Genomic DNA, 22,588 nt, shown 5'->3' with positions numbered 1-22,588 from the left:
TATATTCAAAAACTAGGTATGGTAGAGTTATGGTTCATTGATACTGCACTTCCCGCCAATGGCCTCTATCATTTTATGAAGTTTCAATGAATTAATTGCCATTATTACTTTTCAAGTAATGCTCCAGACAAGCCTTATTTTGTATAATAAAGGGAGATAGTTCAGACACTAGGTAAAGCAGAGTTATGGTTCTTTGACACTGTATTTCCTGTCAATGACCTCCATCATTTTGTGAAGTTTGAATGAAATGCCATTAATACTTTTGAAGTAATGCTCCGGACGGAAGGACGGACAAAGCGCAACTATATGCTCGTCCTTCGGGGAGCATAAAAATGAACATTTTAATACAAAACAACACAAAAACAGTTCTGATATAAACTAACAGTTTTTTGTACATTTATATTAAACGTTTTCCTCTTTCAGTTTAGATAATAAAAGTCGAAACGTTCAAAATACTAATGCAAGCGTTAACCGGCGAAGGAAAACAAAATGTAAGGGTTGACTTAACACGAGTGGGCATATGGGTAACTAATGTCAGTTGCGTACCTGTGATAACGAAAACAAAACGCATAATTCTAGGAAAAGGAATTTTACTGCAGTAGGGCGTGTGGGGAACTGCAACTTATAGAAGGTATTCGGTGTCTTCTCTACAACTCTGGGCACCAGCAATGGTAACTCTTTTATCATATTCTACCTTGTTACATTTTACTCATTATATATATGTGATATTATGTAAATGTATTAATCATGCCGTTTTAATTGAAGTTCATTAGTCTTAAGTTATCTACACTTATAATAAAACAAAGCTTGGCCGGTTGACACTTCGTAATAATGTTAAAACTTATTTTACCGAATTTTTGCATTTATTTTTATTGTTGAAAGTAATGTAGTATTCACATTTCATGCTAAGTAAATTAGCCACAAGTAGTATGCTTACCGTTAAATGAAGCATCGTTGTCCGTTTCATTAAAGTTGGCATACATGTCCAAAATATGTAAAATATCGACACGTGACAGTTTTGGGTTGGCGTTTTATGACTAGTCCGAACAATAGGACGTTTTGGAACAGCGTGATAACTTTTGACCGAAGCTGTTCCTTCACGTCTAAACTTATTCTACATATTTCTGTTAGGAAATCCCCAATCTTATCCGTTGAGGAACATTTTCTGGTACATTTGTAACAATTACATCTCTGATAATGAATTTGTTTTGACATTAAAGCATAACATTGCCATACTGACATTTTTTGAGATTCATCGACAGTCCGCTGTGCATTGAAAACGGTGTCAGGGTAGATATCTCCTCGCACATGTTTACACATATTTCAAAAGATTAAAGTCGTTTCTTTAAAACTACGAGTTACATTCAACCCGTTTGAAGTTTCTATATAAATATAAATGTTTAATATATTGGAGCAAGTAAGTTTGACTAGTATTTTATGACTTTGTTTGGATTTTTCAACGTCTTCCTTTTCCTAACAGTAAAATATAGATCTATACGGATAAGGCTTGGAGGGGTGACAACTGTAAAACAACAGATCACATTAAAATAAGTCATCCCAATAAGCCAAATAAGTATAAAATTTTATTGAATTAATGTAGCAATATGTACATAAATTAGGGTATGCAGGTAAATTTCAATCACATTTTGTTTCTAGAGTGTAAGATAGCTATTAATCAATATTCCTAAAATTATTCTGTAAAGAGATTGACTAAATAAGTTTGCAGATCAAGTTGTGAAAACACATTTATTTAGGAAGGGCCTAAATTGTTCACCCGAAAAATTGTAGTATAGCTGTATATTACCTGTATTATAAGAATGATTTTCATGAAGTTTTTTATAAGTTATTGTTGAATTCCTTATGCTATGTTTGTAAACATCACGTTATCGCTGGATCTGTTTATATATTATAGCCTCGTTTCGGAGCATTCTTCCGAAAAAAAACGAAGATGCTCGACGGGTTCGTAAGCAGTCGGTTTGAAATAGGCAAAAGGGTTTTGTTTATTTGTTGGTAATGCTTGAACATATTCACGACTATTTGGTTAGATCCGATAGAGTGGTCATATTTTCAGTAAATATGAAGTCTCATCTACAAACTCTAGTTTTCATATAATACTCGTACTGGTTTTAGTAATGGACCTTTAATGAATCGTTTTATGATTGAGTCTGTCTTTACATCATCTGAATAAATTAAAATAGATAAATTTTCACATGTGCAAACTCTTAATTGTTATTTATAGGAAATGTTTATGATTGCAGGATAAACATTGGTATACTAGTAAATCAGTCGACGGTTTGATTAAGAACTAGTTGAATCTTATTAAAAAGACTTACATATATACAGATAAACATAACAACATTAAATTTACTCATTCTTATTCCTAGTATTTTAACGTTTTACAGACGACAAGAGGTTCTATTTCGGAGGGTAAACACGAGCTTGACACAGACAAAACTGATGTTGAGTTTGAGGAAGAGTGCCCTATACTCTACAAGATCAATGATTCACCTCCATTCCATCTTACTATCTTCTTTGCAATCCAGGTAACTTTCTTATACATTTTGTGCATCTATAATACAGACAGGTTAATACTTAATTATATCATTTCATAAATAATTAATTTAGCTGCGTGTTATTTTTTTTTAATACAACGTGAAAACAATTCGTATATGATTGGCCATAGTTCTAAACTGCTCGTCAGTCAAAACATTATTGATACCAGCAGTATATTTTCAATACCAGCCTGGATATCAAATTCCGATTTATCTGTTGTATTCAATATAAGGAACATCATCAATTTAATAAGTTTCCCTTAGTAGTAAGGTGCAGTTTTGTATTACAATTATCATTTCTATAAGTAGTAGTTGTGTAAGTAACAGAAATAGAAGAAGCGGCATCGGCTATGTTACTTGGAATAACCGCTGCACCAGATCAGAAAGAAAATGCCTCCGTACGTGTTATACCCTACCCCTAGGTATTCTATAAGAACCATGCTCATGAACGGGAAATTATACTAACCCGTTTCAATCATACCTAAAACACGCAGTGCGGTAAATATGTACTATGGATATCAAACAAGCGGTAATTTATCTTCCATTGTGTACCGGTCAAAATTTTTCAGTACATCTTATCTTAGAAAAACAACGCGTAGTTTATAGTTATTTCAACGTTACACAAAAAACTTGCTTGAACTTCCCTGGTGAAGTTCCGTTCTAGATTACAAAATAGGGAAAAAGTTGAAACTTCACAGGTCGACCAACACGACAAAAACAAAAATGTTGCAGGCTCGGTTTCATTGAGCCTGTTCATGGACGATAGTGGAAATGCATGCTACCGTCCGCGCCCTCTAGCCCCGGGTTGAGCAGAACTCAACATTTACACATGTTAAAAGTACAAAAAGCAATTTAGGGACATCCACAGATGTATCCAAAAGACGATGAACATGGAACCTTCAATGATACACGTGTTGATGCGTGTAATTCCATGAAGAGCGGCGTTTGGTCCCCAGATAAAGTAAAGGGTTTGCCCCAAACGAGAAAACAATGGGCAGAACTAAACAAAACCATCGGCTGTTGTGAAAATGTATGTCAGTCGTCATTTTACTACACGTGTTCGCTAAAATGTGAAAATGCAGCATAAATGTGCGAAATGAATAAAATAAACAGAACAGGTGCAGACCAATGTACGATTTCAAATTAAAGATCATATACAAGATGAATTTCATTCATCATTTCGAATTTTAGTGTAAAATTGTGATTTTTTTTTAAATTCTGTTTTTGTTTGTTTACGTTTCGCCAAACATGTGCACACTGCCGTGACCTCTAGACCGGATGTTCTTTAGGGAAGGTCAAGCAAATATTTTTCAGTAACGTTGACGAAAGCATAAAATATGTTGATAATCTCAGCAATATGGAATATTGAGACAATGTGACTGGTGCACGATGGAAGATAAATTATCGCTTTCATTATACTAGGTACCCATTTACCGAACTGCGAGCTCAAGTTGAGAAATGTACGATTGAAACGGGTTAGTGCATTTTCCCGTTCATGACCATGGTTCTTATAGAATACCTAGGGGTAGGGTATAATACCAATCTGACTTAAGTACTTGATCTTCTAAACGAAGATCTGAGAACGACCCATTCACATACGTCTTCTGTATATTTTGGATTTCCAGTATATCTATTTTTATTTTAACCAATCAGACGACTTGTTCTAAAAGTCAAAGAGTAAAAAAATGTTCGTTCATTCCAGGATTCGAACCCGCGACCCCTCGCTTACAAAGCAAACGGGCTACCGACTGAGCTAACCGGCTATCTGACTCATTACGACATAAGAATTGTAAATATCAAAAGTCAAGGCTACAGGCAGATTTGCAAAATGTTGTAAGCTAAGCCCTGGTTGGCTAGCGAAAGGGCTGTCAGAACGAGGCTATGAATAGGTCGTTCTCAGATCCTATGCGTAGCGTAATAGGATATGTACTTTAGTCAGATTGGGTATAACACGTACGGAGGCATTTTCTTTCTGATCTGGTGCCAGTGGGAATGACTTCCCAAAATCTTCAAATCTTAAAAGTACTTGTTTCACCAAAATTGATATATTAGTCACTTAAAACATATCAGTAAAAATAGTCCAACCTTTTCCATAGATATTCTCAAATGGTTGAATATCTCTATTGATATAAGTTTTGCAACTTAGTATTTTAAAACAATAAATGAGCACATTACCTGTAATAGTAACAAACATGCTGCCCGGAAAATTGCCTATATCATAAAGTCATTAGGGGCAGTTTGACAGAATTGCGTATTCGAAAATAGGTCTCATGATTGCTGATATATACATCCTAGAGATTCATTTAAAATTAGTTTAGATCCAAAACATGAGCAATTATTTCATATAGTTCATGTAAACATAAAATTAACAAGTTTATGTGCATTTACAGTGCAATACATTAGGTTTAAAATTTTAAATGCTGCCGTCTGAGTCCTTATCAATAAAAGAATCTATATCATGACAGGTGGAACTGATCACTGAGCTTAAGGCTTGTCTTTTTAAAAACAAGAACAGTCTGTACATTGCAACTAATAAACACTTAGATTTCCTTTCAAAAAACACTTTTATTATATTAAATTAAAGACCAGTCTGTATACTACAATGTAAATTTTGTAACTTTCTGCCCAAGGTTGTGGAATGATTTTAATGCAAGAAATGTTACAGTTAAGGCCAAAATGACAATTTTTGCTACAATTTGCTGCTAAAAAGTGCTGCATAAATCTTGCATATAATTAAAAGAATTTCGAAATAACCCTTTTGTCGTATGAACTGTACTACGTTGATATTTCATAATGTGTTACTAGAGGTATGATATATGAAAATAATAACAATGCTTGAATTGAAAAAGAAACGTTGATATGAATACATAGATGTTCCTTTCCTTTCCCTTTCTAGCAAAGTCTTATTTCAATCGCTCCGTCAGTCATTACCCCACTGTTGGTAGCCGAATCTGCATGTGCCTTAGATGACGGCATGTTCATGAGAAAACTTGTCGGTTCAACCTTATTGTTGTCTGGTATAACAACATTTCTTCAAGTGAATTTTGGAATTCGGCTTCCAGTTTACCAGGGACCATCTGGATCTTATACTGTATCGATCATTGCGCTGAATAAAATAGATTCAAGCAGATGTGATATACACACTATGTGTAAGTGTTTAAATATATTTTTCTAGTAATATCCATACACAATGAGATGATAGCATCAGTATGAAGTGAATTTATAGGATATTGTTATGCTTTGGTCGCGAAACAGTAAGACTTACAAAGACTCCACTTATGTGTCAAAGTAACTGTAATAATCACCGTTATGGTGATATTTATGTCATTCTTACAAAATTGCAACAATATTGTATTTTTGTCTTTATCATCACAGATTATAACACGTTGGTTGTCGGGTCTCATTAGAACCGATGTACGTTTTAGAGACTGACTTTTGAATAATAAACGGGATGTTTACTTTGCCTGAACAGTATCGAAATACAATGTAACATCTAATTGCTACGTGGGATATGAATATACATTTTATATCTGTACACTGTATTTTAAACACATTGTCACGAAATGACTTCGAAAACTATTTCAATGAAGGATAACATGTATCCTTTTTTTAAAAAAAAAAAAACTAGCAGTGTGACCAGTATTTTCGACTTAATATGTGTTTTCAAAGAAAAGGTTATTATAATGAATAAACAGACAGTCGAACTTGTATGTTTTCACTATTGGTAATAAAAAGTTATATTAAACTTTACAAATGATCTTACAGTTCCGGGCCTGTTGAACTCAACAGCAAGCAATGCAACTGAAGCTGATCTACAAGCAGAGTTGATTGACATACGCATCAGAGAGGTAATCCACAAAATAACTTAATATATGTTTCACTTTATATATCATCAACGTATGTCTCACGTGCATGGCGAAAGACTACTCGTAAAGTATTTGAACTATATTTTTATCTTTTGATCTCATTTTTGGGTTTGTCTTGAGAGTCATTAATACACGCTAGTAATGCATCAAACAATAAATGAGCTTATATGTATCAAATGAGGGAATTATTTGGTTCCTTATAGGCAGTTGGAATAGCATAGATGTTGTCAAAAAAGAAAACAAAATTCCAGAGTTAGTTTATTGGTTATTTTTCATTTGAATATGCAACAATCTTGTTTTTTCTTTCATTCAATATTATATTCATAATAACTTATATTCTATTTAGGGTATTTATGCACTATTTTGAAAACACCTTCATACCGCTAAAGATTAAAGAAGATAGTAACCTGGTAAATGTATGCATCAGTAATTTATATATTTTATGTGCAATCGTTTTTACTATAGGCTTACATATATATCTCTCATATCTTTAAAACACTGTTGCAACTTTTGTAAATGCATTTATATGAATTTAACTTTTAGGAATGTGATATATTATATAACCTAAATATTTCAATAAGAAATTTTAACCAAACCAATATTAATTTGTATGCCTGAAAAGAAGAACTGAATGTTGAGATGTTTGGTGTATCAATAACAAGAGCTGTCAGTTGACAGTGCGCTCGACTATTCTCAGTGCTTGATAGTATAATATAAGCTATGAGTAAAACTTTAACATTACAATAAGCATATTCTAAGTCGAAAAGGGGCCATAATTTAGTCAAAATGCTTGATAGAGTTGCCTCCTCCTCTTTAAAGACTGGGGTCATGATGGTAAACAAGTATGCAAAATATGAAAGCAATATCTCAATGAACTTTGAAAATATTTGGGGTGATACGCAAACTTTAACATTACAATAGGCATATTCTAAGTCGAAAAGGGGCCATAATTCAGTCAAACTGCTTGATAGAATTGCCTCCTCCTTTTTACAGACTGGGGTCATGATGGTAAACAAGTATGCAAAATATGAAAGCAATATCTCAATGGACTTTGAAAACATTTGGGGTGGTACGCAAACTTTAACATTACAATAAGCATATTCTAAGTCGAGAAGGGGCCATAATTCAGTCAAAATTCTTGATAGAGTTGCCTCCTCCTTTCTACAGACTGGGGTCATGATGGTAAACAAGTATGCAAAATATGAAAGCAATATCTCAATGGACTTTGAAAATATTTGGGGTGGTACGCAAACTTTAAAGGTGCAAAATAAAGACAAATGAATAGATATAAATCTTAAAAAAACACTACACACTTTGTAAAATGGTACTAAACATTATGATAGCCGTGCAATATTCCCTTGAAATCAACACAAGAACAGAGAAACAAATGATTGTTTCTGTATTTTCTTAGACTGACATGGGGTGTCATTTTGTCCTACTTTCATGTTTATCGTTTTTCCGTAATCGGTCGGAAATTCTTCGGGAACACGTGATTTTAAAATTGTTTCAAACGAATATCCGTTTAAAGACGCGCGACAAAATAACTGTACTTCCATGATGGTAATTATACACGACTTGCACGAAAAATATGAAATGTACAAAATGTATGTTTAAAATTGACAGCGACATTTATTAGGCCAAGACAATGCGTTTAATGTCTAAACTCTTATTAAATTAATATAGCCATATGTACATAAATCAGTGTATTTAGGTAAATTTCAATCACATTTTGTTTCGGCAGTGTAAGACAGTTATTCATTATATTCTTAAAACTATACTGAAAAGAGATTAACTGAAAAAGTTTGCAGACGAAGTTGTAAAAACACTTTAATTCGGGAAGGGTCTGAATTATCCTCCCGCAAACTTGTAGTATAGCTGTTTATTACCTGTATTATAAGAATGATTTTCATGAAGGTTTTGTGAGTTACAAAATTGCTGAATTCCATGTGCTAAATTTTGTAAAAATCACGTTATCGTTTGGGCATATAATATATTTTGCACCTATTTATAAATTATAGCCTCGTTTCGGAGGATTCTTCCGAAAAAATCTGAAGATGCTCGACTGGTTCGTAAGCAGTCAGAAAACATACTTTCAGTTTGACATAGGCAACATTTTTTGTTTATTTGTTAGTTATTCTTGAACATATTCGTGACTATTTGGTTAGATCCGATGCAGTGGGCCATATTTTCAGTAAATTGGAAGTCTCATCTACAAACTCTGGTTTTCATATAATACTCGTTCGGGTTTTAGTAATGGACCTTTAACATTACTATAAGCATATTCTAAGTCGAAAAGGGGCCTCCTCCTTTTTACAGACTGGGATCATGATGGTAAACTAGTATGCAAAATATGTGAGCAATATCTCAATGGACTTTGAAAATATTTGGGCTGGTACGCAAACTTTAACATTTGTGTGACGCTCACGCTTACGTCGACGCCGGGGCGAGTAGGATAGCTCCCCTATTCTTCGAATAGTCGAGCTAAAAAGGAAATGTTGATGACAGAAATCAAATAGATTTCGTCAGTTTAAAACACACCAAAGACAAATAAATATCAGCACATTATTTTCGGTTTATTCACTGTTTTGTGATCTAACCTGACAAATATCTCGTTGTTTAAACACATTTTGTAGTTTTTTCTTGCCATTTATATCATGTTTCAGTTGATGAGAGTTGATAATTCAATCAAAATAAATCTTTATTCATTTTTAGCTCATCTGATTTTTTGAGAAAAAAATGATGAGTTATTGTCATCACTTGAGCGGTTGTCGGCGTCGGCGTCGGCGTCGGTGTCGGCGTCGGCTGGTTATGTTTTATGTTTAGGTCAGCTTTTCTCCTAAACTATCAAAACTATTGCTATGAAACTTGGAAGACTTGTTCACCATCATAAGCTGACCCTGTATAGCAAGAAACATAACTCCATCTTGCTTTTTGCAAGATTTATGGCCCCTTTTGTACTTAGAAAATATCAGATTTCTTGGTTAAGTTTTATGTTTAGGTCACATTTTCTCCTAAACTATCAAAGGTATTGCTTTGAAACTTGGAATACTTGTTCACCATCATTAGCAGACCCTGTACATCAAGAAACATAACTCCATCTTGCTTTTTGCAAGAATTATTGCCCCTTTTGGACTTAGAAAATCAGTTTTCTTGGTTAAGTTTTATGTTTAGATCAGCTTTTATCCTAAACTATCCAAGCTATTGCTTTAAAACTTGCAACACTTGTTCACCATCATAAGCTGACCCTGTACAGCAAGAAACATAACTCCATCCTGCTTTTTGCAAGATTTATGGCCCCTTTTGGACTTAGAAAATATCAGATTTCTTGGTTAAGTTTTATGTTTAGGTCAACTTTTTCTCTTAAACTATCAAAGCTATTGCTTTGAAACTTGCAACACTTGTTCACCATCATAAGCTGACCCTGTACAGCAAGCAACATAACTCCATCCTGCTTTTTGCAATAATTATTGCCCCTTTTGGACTTAGAAAATCATTTTCTTGGTTGAGTATTATGTTTAAGGCAACTTTTCTCATAAACTATCAAAGCTATTGCTTTAAAACTTGCAACAGTTTTTCACAATCATAAGTGGACACTGTACATCAAGAAACATAACTCTATCCTGCTTTTTGCAAGAATGATGGCCCTTTTTAGACTTAGAAAATCATGGGTAGGACAATATTTCTATAATACAAAAAAATCAGATGAGCGTCAGCACCCGCAAGGCGGTGCTCTTGTTTTGTTGTGCGGTTGAATCATTCTTTTCAACACTCTAGGAAAAGCAAATCTATGGTTAAGGCAGTTTGTAACTTGCACATATAATGATTGTCTAAATATCGAAACTGGTAGATATAATAACATAGATAGAATAAAGAGATTATGTAACAATTGTACCATGAACGTATTAGAAAATGAATATCATATTTAATTAGTTTGTCCCAAGTTTAGAAATTTAAGACAGAAATATTTCAAAAGGTACTATTGCCATTGGTCGAATATGTTTAAATTTGAAAATCTTATGTCCGAACTTAATAAAAGTACTGTTAATAATTTAGCAAAATTTATATACTTTGAAAATAATTTAAGAATTTAAAGGATGGATCGTATGATTTATACTTCTCTGACAATTTGTCTCATATATCTAATAATGTTAATGCATTATTTCAAGTTCACAATTGTATATGTATGTACATTATTGGCTATATACACCTTTCAGGTGTTTAATGCTGAATAAAATGTTGTTGTTGCTGTTGTTGTTGTTGATTGTTCGAGAAAGGTTGTGTTTAGTAATATATAAGCAAGTTAAAAGTTAAGGAAATCATTTTCATGCTTCAATGAAGTATACTGGAATTTGTCAAGTTATCTTATATTGCTGAAAGTTCTTTGTTGTGTTCTGCCCAGGGCTCAACATTTGTATGTTGAAGTATCATGCTCCAAGTTTTAGAACTGTTGGTTGGATCTCCGACCTCATCATGCAATTTGCACACTACAATGAAATGTAGAGATGGTACCTAAAAATCAAATTCATCTTTACATATTTTTTTTCAAAGTGAAATGATAGCTAAGTGCACCAATTTACAAAATATATTTACGGTTTTCCTCCTCTCCATGTAAAAATAGAATTATTTGATATTTAAAAAATGACTTTCTCAAAACATCTGAACCAAAATGGACAACTCTTGTAATAACCTTTTTTTCAATGACTTTTGGATTTCCCCAGTTATAGACTGTATCAAAAGTCTCCACAGTTACATAAATTCAACAGAAAATAGTGTAAGTTATGTCAACTTTCAACACTTTGAAAGAGCCTATACTGAACTTCCTTTTGTCTTTTAATAAAGTCAAAATCCAAGAATAGCCAAGAGTCTAAAACTAATGAAAAAAATCTGAGTGAAAGAGAATGGCATGCTCTTTATTATAAACTTACCAAAACCATACCACACATGTACCTGAAAGAAATTATAAAAGATTTTATAATGTAAACAAACCCCTACACCATTTTACCATCAATAATTTTCATTCATGAATGCACTAAATTCAGGTGATAAATGTTGATATATTATAAATGAGAGGCCCCAACAAACATCTTTTTTCAGGTTGTGTAAGCAGTTTAAGTTGTAAATTAATGTTGATATCTAAAGTTACCCTCTTACCCTGTTTACAACAATAAATAAACACCTTGTAGTTTTTTTAGGGTAGTTGACCTGTAACGAAAATCATCAAATAAAGTTATCTCCATAATATAATGCATTTTCAGCATTTATTCATTTTTTCATGGAAAACAATGATCGTGAGAGTTCCATCCAGAAAATGTTGAATTTCTTAAAATACACTGCATTCATTACCTATCAGTTACCTTAAAATGATGTACTTACAACCATCCACTACCTTAAAATGTTGTGATTTCATTTGATGAAAATGATTTTTTTTGTGTTACTTCAAGTGCAGCAAAGTACACCTGAACAGTATGAGAAACCCTTCAATATGACTAAAGCATAAGAAACAATTCCAAAATGATCGATTGAAATGACGAATATAACCAGTCTGGCTACGTTGTTACACAAACGTGATACCAATTTAACTTTTTTTTTTGTATTTTTCATTGTTGTATATATACATTTTATATTTATAGTATATAAATTTTGTGTAAGCCAATGTATCATCATTGAGAACAATAAATAACTTTGGCTAAAAGATCAAAACTTAATAACATTTCTTAATGTCGTAAATTTTCTTTAATGGAATTTATGCATTGTTTTTACTTTATTTTCATGCACTACTAAATTTTCTATCAGGGCCTTACTACAACTTATAAAATAACTGTCAGTGTAAGCCATGAGAAAAGTGTGCATGTTGTATATTGAAAACAACGAGAATTAAACAAATGTAGGTCAAATTTTGTCTGCCTGATCAGTTGTTGGTAAAAGGAACTATTTGATTTTTCTTTCACTTTTGACCAATGTTTTATGTTGGCTTCAGTTTATTGGTCAATTCAGAGTTCTTCCCCTTAGATTTTCTTGGGTAGGTACCATCTCTATGAAATGTGTAGCTGTCTGGGGTCTTCAAATTGTACATACTGGTGATACAGCGATTCCTACATTGTAAAGATAATTATTCAAACTGTAAACACTTTGAAGCTGAAGCAAGAACGTCTCGTTTTTTTCATTCCCCCGAAGCCTTTGGTCATGTGCTTTACCTTCTGTTTGAACTGGTGGTGAGAATGTCAACTACACACCTATATTCCATCTCCTTTGCCTCTTTAGGTCTAAAGAATTCTTTGTTTCCGGTAACATGCTAAAACAAATTAGGGTAGATAGGAAGGAATTATTTGTTTGGAAGTGTTTTCATTAAGTGAGACTTTTCGGAAATTACTTATGTGTCAAAAATAAATACAAATAAGGGGGTTATGCCTTTAGAGCATCGGTAAGTTGATTTATAACATAACTGACAATGTTTAAAGCATAAAAAGTGCAGTTTTGCAACTTTTTGTTAAAGTGTTGAAAAAGATATTCTCCAAGGCCATCAAAATATATAAAGGGTCGGGCCAAAACTTTAGGGTAGATCGGGATACCGGAAACTGGTTGGTCACATGTCAAATTACCCCACCCCTTTTAAATGTGAATATCTATAAAAGTAAGTCGAAACTGGTAACAGTAACACTTGTTAATGAAACTTAATACATGTAGGAATATTGTCATCTAAAAAAGAAAACCAAAAACATTTCGCACATTCACCTAACTGGGACCTCCCCTTTCCTTTTTGTTTCAATTTTGAAACTTGAACTAGCCTGAAGATAAACGGCTTAACGACATTAGACCTAAACAAACATTTCAATTTCTTTTGTAATTCATTTAAGATGATGGGACCTTTGATTCTGGCTGGATTTCTCCATTGTCTAATCGGTGCTACTGGTCTAGTTGGCATGTTGCTACGGTTTGTGGGCCCAATAACCATCGTACCGACTATTCTTCTGATAGGCCTATACATTACTAAACCTGCAATGCGGTATACAGAGGTTCACTGGGGCATATCCTTTATGTGAGATATTAAAGTTTATGCCTGTTTGTAATAGAAAAATAGACTTCAGTATATTTGGTAATAATTATATAAAATGTCTCAGATGTCATTGTTATTGTTCTATTTTATAAATACCTCAATTGATTTACGCAAAAAAAGTATATTTTTAATTATAATGTAAAACTTGTAAATAGTATTAAGTCTTTGCAAATCTTTTATGTACACGCCATAATATCGAATAAATTTGAAACAATTTAGACATTAAACAGATAGAAAAAGTGTAAAATTTTGACCTTCATTACTGTAGGACATGGGCAATAGCCGTGACTTTATCCCTGTATCTAGGACATAGACCAATGATTATACCTGTATGGACAAGAAGGAAAGGGTTCCATACCATACGATATCCTCTTCATCAAGTATTTGCTGTAAGTTACTGTAACAATAGTTTCTAAAATGATCAAAACATAATTATAATCTATATGCAATTTTTGTCATAAATATGTTTTTTCCAATGTCCACATGAAATATTGAACAAGTACCATTATAATATTACATGATTAAATACAAATACTACGGACTTGAAGTAACGTACAGCAATATTCTATTTTAGTGTAATGGTGATAGATATAATGAACGTATCTTCAAATAACGCTCAGAAGCAACCTGCGCAATTATTGCTTTCTTAAGTAAATAATCAATGAAAAATGTAAACATCAATTTGAGCGTTTGATTTTAGAAATTCACATTTGTTATGCAAATGAATTCAAAATTATAAAGTTAAAACTGATTTTCAGATTTTGATTTCAATTTTAATTGGCTGGGCAGTTTGTGGTATAATGACGGCAGCTGGTGCATTCCCAACGGATAAAACCAATATACAATACAAGGCTCGCACGGACGCTCGTGCGGATGTCATATATGAATCTGAATGGTTCTACTTACCCCATCCAGGTATAAAATGAAGAGACTTTTTATTGTTACGATAGTTCAAGACATCATTAAAAATAACGGTGCTTTTTAGACATATGTTAATATCTATTGATACATTATCTTTAATAGGAAGTAGAAGAGTTAAGAAAGAAGTATGCTAAAAATATTGTTGCTGTAGGCGGAGCATGCTGAAACTTTTACAATTTCTGCAATCAGATAATAGAAGTGATATTATTAATCCATCTAGATATATAAAACTCGTAATGTCTGTTTCACATGTAACTTAAATACAACCATCTCTTGGAAACCTGTCTGTTGTATGTATAGCAGCGTGTAAAATTAGCTACTTACTAACGTGACTACCTTGTAATTATTTTTGTTTATTTTTGAATGAATATATGATGATGTATTATGATGGTGAATGATGTACCAGTCAATAAAGTGTCTGTTCTGTCCTGTTTGAAACGAACGTTTTCTGATCGTCTTATGTTTTGAATTTTGAGCTAAATAAATGAAAGTAATATACATATTTAGTTCGGAAAAGATACACATTAACACAATAGCACCGTTGTAAGCCAGTTCTTATTGATTTATATTTTTTAAAGAAACATTTTATTTCGATGTATAACAATACATTCCTTTTGCTCACAATTGCATGTTTACTAATACAAAATATACTATATTGTTCAATAATTTAGGACAATTTGGACTTCCCTTGTTCAGTGTTAGTGCAATTGTTGGATTCCTTATCGCAACCATTACCTCAATACTTGATTCTATTGGAGATTACTACGCAACAGCAGCTATATGCAGGGTCCCCCCGCCACCTAGTCACGGGATTAATAGAGGAATAGCAGTAGAGGGATTTTGTAGCATGATTTCTGGTTTCTTTGGTGTAGGACACGCAACTACAACTTTCGGCCCTACTATCGGGGCTATAGGGATGTCCAGAGTAAGACATGTTTTATATCACGCGGAACTTTTAATGAATACATAAAGATACCGTAGACTTTGATAAACTTCATAAGGTTTTTTTTTTTGGACCTCCTTAGGCTAACTTTTAAAGTAAAATTATTATATGAATATTTTTGTAATGGCAAGAGTATGTTTGTAGTATACATATTGTGCTTTTTTGTACAGATAGTGTGTTTAGTATACACCTGTCGGGGATAACATTTAGTTACTTTGTTCTGTGCCTTTAAAACAGGATACTAGCGTTGAGTGGGTTTTGTGTCTATATCTATTGCTTTGTCCACATATTCTTGTGTTGGTATCAATGATAATTCTTCTGCAGGCTACCGTTCTATTCACAGAACGTGGTTCTTCCTACTTTACATAGCTTTGTTAAAGAATTAAGCCATCTCATTGAATACTGCATAACGGCTTCAAAGCAACGCCTTAGGAATATTGAAAGAATCTTTAGATGTGCGAGACATATTTAGAACGAGATCGCAATATGTATACAGTATATATAAAAATTTTCCATTTTGCCAATGTTCACCGCCTTTATTCTTCTACTTATGTTTGTTCATTTTAAGAGGTTCTTCGACGATATAATTTACAATATGTTTTCAGGTGGCTAGCCGTCATGTATTTATTACAATGTCTTGTATCTATGTTGTGCTGGGAGTACTTGCCAAGGTGTCTGCAGTATTTATCAGTATACCGTACCCCGTACTCGGAGGCAGTATCATCACAATTGCTGGTATACTTACCACGTTTTCAAATACTACACTAATTATAACATTCCTTTGCTTCAAATGAAGAAATCCAACATGGCGCTTTTAGTTCTTTGTAAATATTTGATTTTATTTTGCATTTATTGTATGGATGATATCACTTACTGTATGATAAAACTGCTAAGATTATAATAACATTCTTTCGTATTATTTTAATAGTTACATTGCTCAAAATAAAGTAAATATTTCAAAGGAAATTTTACAGTATTTCTCATTTGGTTATTTTGTTCTAATACGAGTATGTAATCTTTTCCGCTTATAAAATATATTTATGGTTTATTCAAAAGTAAAACTTACGTGACGTCCGCTCTGAATAAAATTAATTGCGATACTTTTAACTTAATTTTCACCAAATAATGCAATATTATGGCAGTGGTAACATTGCAAAACTAACATATTTTAAACATGTCATGTGAAACTAGGATAACCATGTCCGTAAAGAGACTACTTTTGAAGCATAGAAAACATACCACGCAAAACAGTAGCAGCTTCAGTGTGATTGATTGTGTCTGGTAATGAGAAGTAATACAATGTTTTACACTCCTCAAGCCCTATATCAATCTCTTAGACAATCGCTGTGCTATCACATATTTACCTGTCATATAGCAATATACTCACAAAATGCATTGATCAATTTGATTCAAATAGTGAATATGAGTTGAAATAATTCTAATAGTTTCAACTTAGCTAGTGTCTCTGCCTTTAAAAGTTAGCCTAATAGTTATGTCTAGTATTCTCATGAGTACGGGATTTCCGGAAGGTTACTGTTTTATGTTGGATAAAAGATTGTGTTTATCCTTAAGAGGATAAAATAACCGTTTGTTTAATTTAATATCGTTGAATATACCAGCATTCTTCCAGTTAATGTGTTTAATAGATGTTATGATTTATGTTATAATATTTTAGTTATTTTTTTTGTTTTAGGTGTGTTTGTTGGCGTGAATTTATCTAATTTAAAAGTGATAGATTTGTCATCTACAAGAAATCTGTCAATCATTGGGACAGCAGTGTTTGTTGGTCTTCTTGTACCAAGCTGGATGGAGGAAAATGGAAGTGCAATTGATACAGGTGTAACAGCAAAAGCATTATCCTTATCAACATGTACCACAAAAGCCATTTGCTAAGATCACGTGGTTACTGCAATTTGTGTGGTTGTCACAATTTGGTTTCTGTATCAGAACAGAAGCCTTCTATTGCAATGTTTTGTTTATACACAGGGAGTATAGCTCTTTTGAGGCATAGAAGTCACCCTGTTTTATCAATGTATCGTAACTTAAAAATCATCTGCCAATTTATAATTAGCAAATGCTGTTCCATTTCTTTTACAATTTCCAACATTCTTTTGTTCTTCCATATAATAAAGTTAAGTCATTAGTATAATCATTTTAATCATTTCAACGACGTATATTGTGTTCGTTTCTTCAAATCAATTTATTCAGATAGATCAAAATTTGATTTGATAACTCTAGATCTTGTTGTTTTACAGGGATTCGTGATTTAGATCAAGTGATTACGATGTTTCTTGGAAATCCAAACTTCCTAGGCGGGTTCATAGCCTGTTTTATGGATAATACTATTCCAGGTAATAAATTAAGATCTTAAATTACAATTATAGAAAAAGTGGAAACTTCACAGGTCGCTCAACACGACAAAAACGAAAATGTTGCAGGTTCGGTTTAATAGAGCCTTTTCATGGACGGTAGTGGAAATGCCTGCTACCGTCCACGCCCTCTAGCCCCGGGTTGAGCAGAACTCGACATTTACATATGCTAAAAGTATAAAAAACAATTAAGAGACATCCGCAGATGTTTTCAAACGGCGGTGCACATGAAACTTTCAATGATACACGTGTTATGGCGTGTTATGGCGTGTAATTCCATGAAAAGCGGCGTTTGGTCCGCATATAAAGTAATGGGTTTGCCCCAAAAGAGAAAACAATGAGCAGAATTAAACAAACTGGAATTTAGAAAGGGGATCTGAGGTTATGGAGCCTGCATATCACAGAAACTGTCAAAAAAGACAAAATTAAAAAGCAGGCACCATATCCTAGGGGTGATTATACAATACCTAAGGCTATTAAAGCGGGAGTATTGGAACCACCCAGGCCAAAATGGTCATGCTGAGAAACTAAACAGTACCAATAACACAACAAAAAAGTCGTGCTGAACGATCTGAGAAGATCGAAATATAACAGCCCTGATTGAATGTACGGGGAGACGACTTTTTACGGCCCCCACAAGGCACAAACAACGTTGCTGTGATAATAAAATAGAATAGGTTTTATTCTTAATAAGTTGTTCGTGTAAATTTTCTGAAGATTCAAATTCAGATAATAAGCTTGTGAACGTAAACACATGTTCATTGAAATAGTTCCATGCAGAGGACGAAATATCTAGTGATTCATACACGCACATTAATTATCCATACACTATACCGGAATAAAATCAACTTTTAAATAGCTAATTATATAGGAGAATATTATAAGGTGTTTTGCTCTCCAAGATTTAAACTATCTAACGCCTGACTACAATTACACACGTTCTAGCAATATTTTTGCTACATTTAAGGGACAGACAAAGAAAGGGGTATAGCCGCTTGGAAAAACACTGAATCCCTAGACAACTCGATACATTACATAGAAGGAAAGGAGGTTTATGAACCACTTATTCCAGAATGTTTAAAGCGTCAAAAATGTTTGAGGTTTATACCAATATTTCCGAAATATAGAAGGGAAAATGTAAAGTGGAACGGAAAACGTAACGAAGGTTATGCAGAGGACGGTATTCATGAAATGAGCACAAACCTTTAAGTTATTGGAAAAGCGAAATCTAGTATCCATGAAATGTTATTGACAATTAAAAAAGTGTAATTGAATTGTAAATTGAAAATCTAGCTATGTAACTGTATAAAGTACTGCAAAGTTAACGTTCCTTCTAACTACATGATATTTTTTTTTTCTCTCTAAGTGATTTTTCCGTTCTCTTGTCAATATTTTTGGTCTTGTTTACCCATTTTTTATGTCCAAAATGTCGAACACGGGGGTGTTACATGGATCCTTAATTATTTCTCACATCTCAGTTTTTCCTGATAAAAGCTGTATGAAGCATATTTTATCTGTTTCCATCCATAATTATGTCATATAACTGGCATCTGAAATGACGTGAAATTATATAGTTTAAATAAACTAAATTTGCCTTCAGATTAAAATAAAACGATCCTCCCCATCTTAAAATAATATCAGTTGTGTGCTATTTCTATGCGGCATGAAAGTGAATGTCAATGACGTAAAATCTTCGTAAGAACAGCAAACATTTCCAAAGCTTGGAAAGATGCAGGAGCACAAAAAATGTCGGAATATTTGTTTGAACAAAAACAGGACATCCGTCTCACTCTGATGTTCAAGTTTCAAATGACATGCGTTTTATTGTAAATCAAGAGTGCAGCATGAGAACAAAAATAATGAGTAAGAAAAAACAGTTACGCTAAATATAACACTCTTGGCGTCGCAATGAAGATTCTTTTAATGGTTGCAATTAAATATATCTATATATTCAAGCTATATTCAAATCTGGAAACTGAAATACCATTTAGCCATCAGTTTATGCGTTTGCCAATATTAGATGTCGTTTACGTTAACTAGAAAAAGTATAATGTTTCGCGTGAGAAACTTGAAATAATTGCTTTTAGTGGGTATATACATTTATCATTTTAATAACCTGTCAAATTGCAGACGAAGAGGACATACATTGAATTGACGAAGATTGCAAAAACGATAACGACAAAAATCTAGTATATACTTAATGTGTGAGTATGGCTTATGCAATCTTCACATTACAGAGTTTTTTTTTTATTAATAAATAAACAATGATAATGACAGCTTTGAACACGGTTTGAATATGAGATTTGTTCACATGAGAAGCAGATGTGATTAGATAAGATGCAGTTACCCTAACAGACACATTGCTAGTATAGGTCCCTTTGGCGATACACAATATGCCTGCGCAGGTCTTAGCAGTTGCACAAAAATATATATCGTAGAATGACACAGTGTTTGAGTGACGCAAATATATATCTACTGTTACTGCTGATTTAAAGTTGTTGTGTCCTGAGGTGTATTGTATAGAGCAATTCTCCGATTTTTCAACATTCTAAGTCTGGCATAATTCATTTTGTTAGTTATCGTTGTATCGAAGTATATCAAGGAAAATTCTGCGAAATAAATATTAAACATTTTAAAATCTTAGAAACCATTATTAATGAATACTAGTTAGGACTAAGTATCGTGCCACAGCGATCGAGATACTGCAGCACACACTTTTCAGGGTAAAGTTTCACAGTACGCAGGAGAACGCATTACCGAAATATTTTTAACATTTTCAAGGGGAGACCCCAAAAACCCAATCGGCCGGGAAATGGAGACCACTTCTTCACCTACCCCACACTCTCAGTATCTCTGCTTGGTACTAGCTATGCTGCTCATATCTAGCGTACATTTCAAAATCATACAGGTACGCTCCTAATGTGTTGCAACTTTACGACAGTAATACTTTTACTGCAAGTTTCAACTTTATTAAGGTATGTTCATCCCCTTTATAATTGTATTAAGTACAACAGTGGAGTCTTCTGTATTAAATTTGAGCTCTTTATTTGTATAAAATACGTGAGCCATCTTAAATTGAGCGGATATTACCCGGTTGAATTTTATTTTTAGGAAAAATCTTTATCATATTTAAAGGGACTGACCTCATGATCTTACAACGACAATGGAAAAAGGAATATTTTAAGACATCAGGAATTATTGCTGTATTTCTTAAGAAGGCTTTGATACTTCTTTACTGACATATTATATGTTATAGAAACATATAAGAATAAGTTACTATCAATGTTTCCATTCAAAACTGAAAAACGTTGGGCACAGGGTAACGAAGGTAAGCTGGCTTAATTATAAAGCTTTATATAAACGGTAGTTAGTTACGGATTATTTTTCTAGAATAACAGCCCTTCTTCATTTCACAAAAATATTGAGGAAATTTGGTGTGTCCAACTCCTCATACACTTTTTGAAAGAATGGATTCAAAGTTGCTCAGATGCACAGTCTTCTCTGAATCCGATACGTTAATATTAACGGGACACGTAAGTAACATTGGTTTTTATCGAAAAAATAATAGCTTTTTGCTTTTACTCATTCAGAGGCTTACCTTGGCATACGCCGATACGCCTGTGCGTACAATTAAATTCGACACCCGGAAACCGAAAAAGCTTAAAGTGTAAAAAATGCAATAAGATATAAAGCCTAAAGGGGGTTAGGCGGACATTTTAAGTTCTTCGTTTAACGATATCATCTGCATGAGATTTATCAAATTAGTTTTTGAAATAGATTTATTTTTTCCTGCAATTATCATGTAAATGGTAAGGATAGATTTCTTGCAAGCAAATCCTCACATCGCCAATAGGTCCGCCTTAAATACAGATGCACACATGCATGCACGCACACAGACTGCGATGACAAAAGGAACACAGTCAGCACCGCCCAGGAACGGGCAATGGTAACACGTTTGATACTTTTCTTCATTCTAAAATCATATATTGTTTACAAAGAAACAATTTTATTGATAAAAGCTGAACAGGTCCTATTTACAACATTTCATTTAGTTTTTCCCCAGGTGCTCCTCCTTGCATTATTACACCCGGGTAGAACCAACGACCTTCCTTAAGCCAGATGGATGGTTTCTTCATATGAAAAATTCAACGACCCGAGTGAGGCTCGAACCCACATCATTCAGGTGCAAGTTATTCAAAGTTAGCGACCTTAACCATTCGGCCATAGACGTTGCAAGTGAAACATTGGTATTCGAGCATGCAAACAGAAAACAAAAATACTTCAGTCATCCGCGGTCTCAAGTAAAACAAGCTTGCGCTTAATACAACATTTAACGTCAATATCGATGTACAATTTAATCCAGGTCAGGATACCGAAATATGTAAGCAATTTATGCAGTTTGAATTTTCGTTTGCAAAAAATGATGTTGCTTACATTTACTTTCGTGTGAGAAAGATATCTCACTAATTATTTGATAAAACTTGACACATTCGCAATGTATGGATAGATGCATTTAACAAAAACCAGTCAAAATGCAGATGTAGAAGTCATGCATGAAATTTAAACATTACGATGATCTCAAAAACGATAACAACAAAAATAGAATCCCCTTACACAATCAAATCGAGACTCTCTCTCTCTCTCTCTCTCTCTCTCTCTCTCTCTCCGTCTCTCTCTCTCTCTCTCTCTCTCTCTTTCTCTCTCTCTCACCTACCCCATACTCGCAGTATCGCTGCTCGTCTATCCGCGTACAGTTCAAAACCATCCAGGTACGCCCCGTCATTATATTTGATATATGGATTTAGGAATTCACATTTTTCGAGAGGCCGGGGACTGTCGATAAAAAATTAACTTTATGATATTTTCTATTTAAAAAAAAGCCT

General features: G+C 33.5%; 1 protein-coding gene across 2 annotated transcripts; it reads left to right on the top strand.

Moving 5' to 3' along the window:
* Positions 1-451: 451 nt before the first annotated feature.
* Positions 452-22,350, top strand: LOC123546463 (solute carrier family 23 member 2-like). 2 transcript variants are annotated; one of them, XM_053550800.1, is made up of 12 exons: positions 452-671; positions 2,403-2,543; positions 5,449-5,701; positions 6,318-6,400; positions 13,273-13,454; positions 13,741-13,861; positions 14,231-14,387; positions 15,065-15,318; positions 15,942-16,071; positions 17,030-17,173; positions 17,592-17,687; positions 19,836-22,350. In XM_053550800.1, the coding sequence occupies exons 1-12, from the start codon at positions 669-671 to the stop codon at positions 19,853-19,855; spliced, it is 1,584 nt and encodes a 527-aa protein (XP_053406775.1). In that variant the 5' UTR covers positions 452-668; the 3' UTR covers positions 19,856-22,350. The 2 variants fall into 2 exon arrangements, with proteins under 2 accessions (XP_053406775.1, XP_045188670.2); XM_045332735.2 differs by lacking the exon at positions 19,836-22,350 and adding an exon at positions 18,673-19,042 and having other exon boundaries at positions 460-671.
* The last annotated feature ends 238 nt before the right edge of the window (positions 22,351-22,588 follow it).

Source organism: Mercenaria mercenaria, chromosome 9 (genome assembly GCF_021730395.1).
Source record: "Mercenaria mercenaria strain notata chromosome 9, MADL_Memer_1, whole genome shotgun sequence".
Lineage (NCBI taxonomy): Eukaryota > Metazoa > Mollusca > Bivalvia > Venerida > Veneridae > Mercenaria > Mercenaria mercenaria.
The sequence above is the reverse complement of the archived record's forward strand: the minus strand, read 5'-3'. Positions and strand labels throughout refer to the sequence as shown.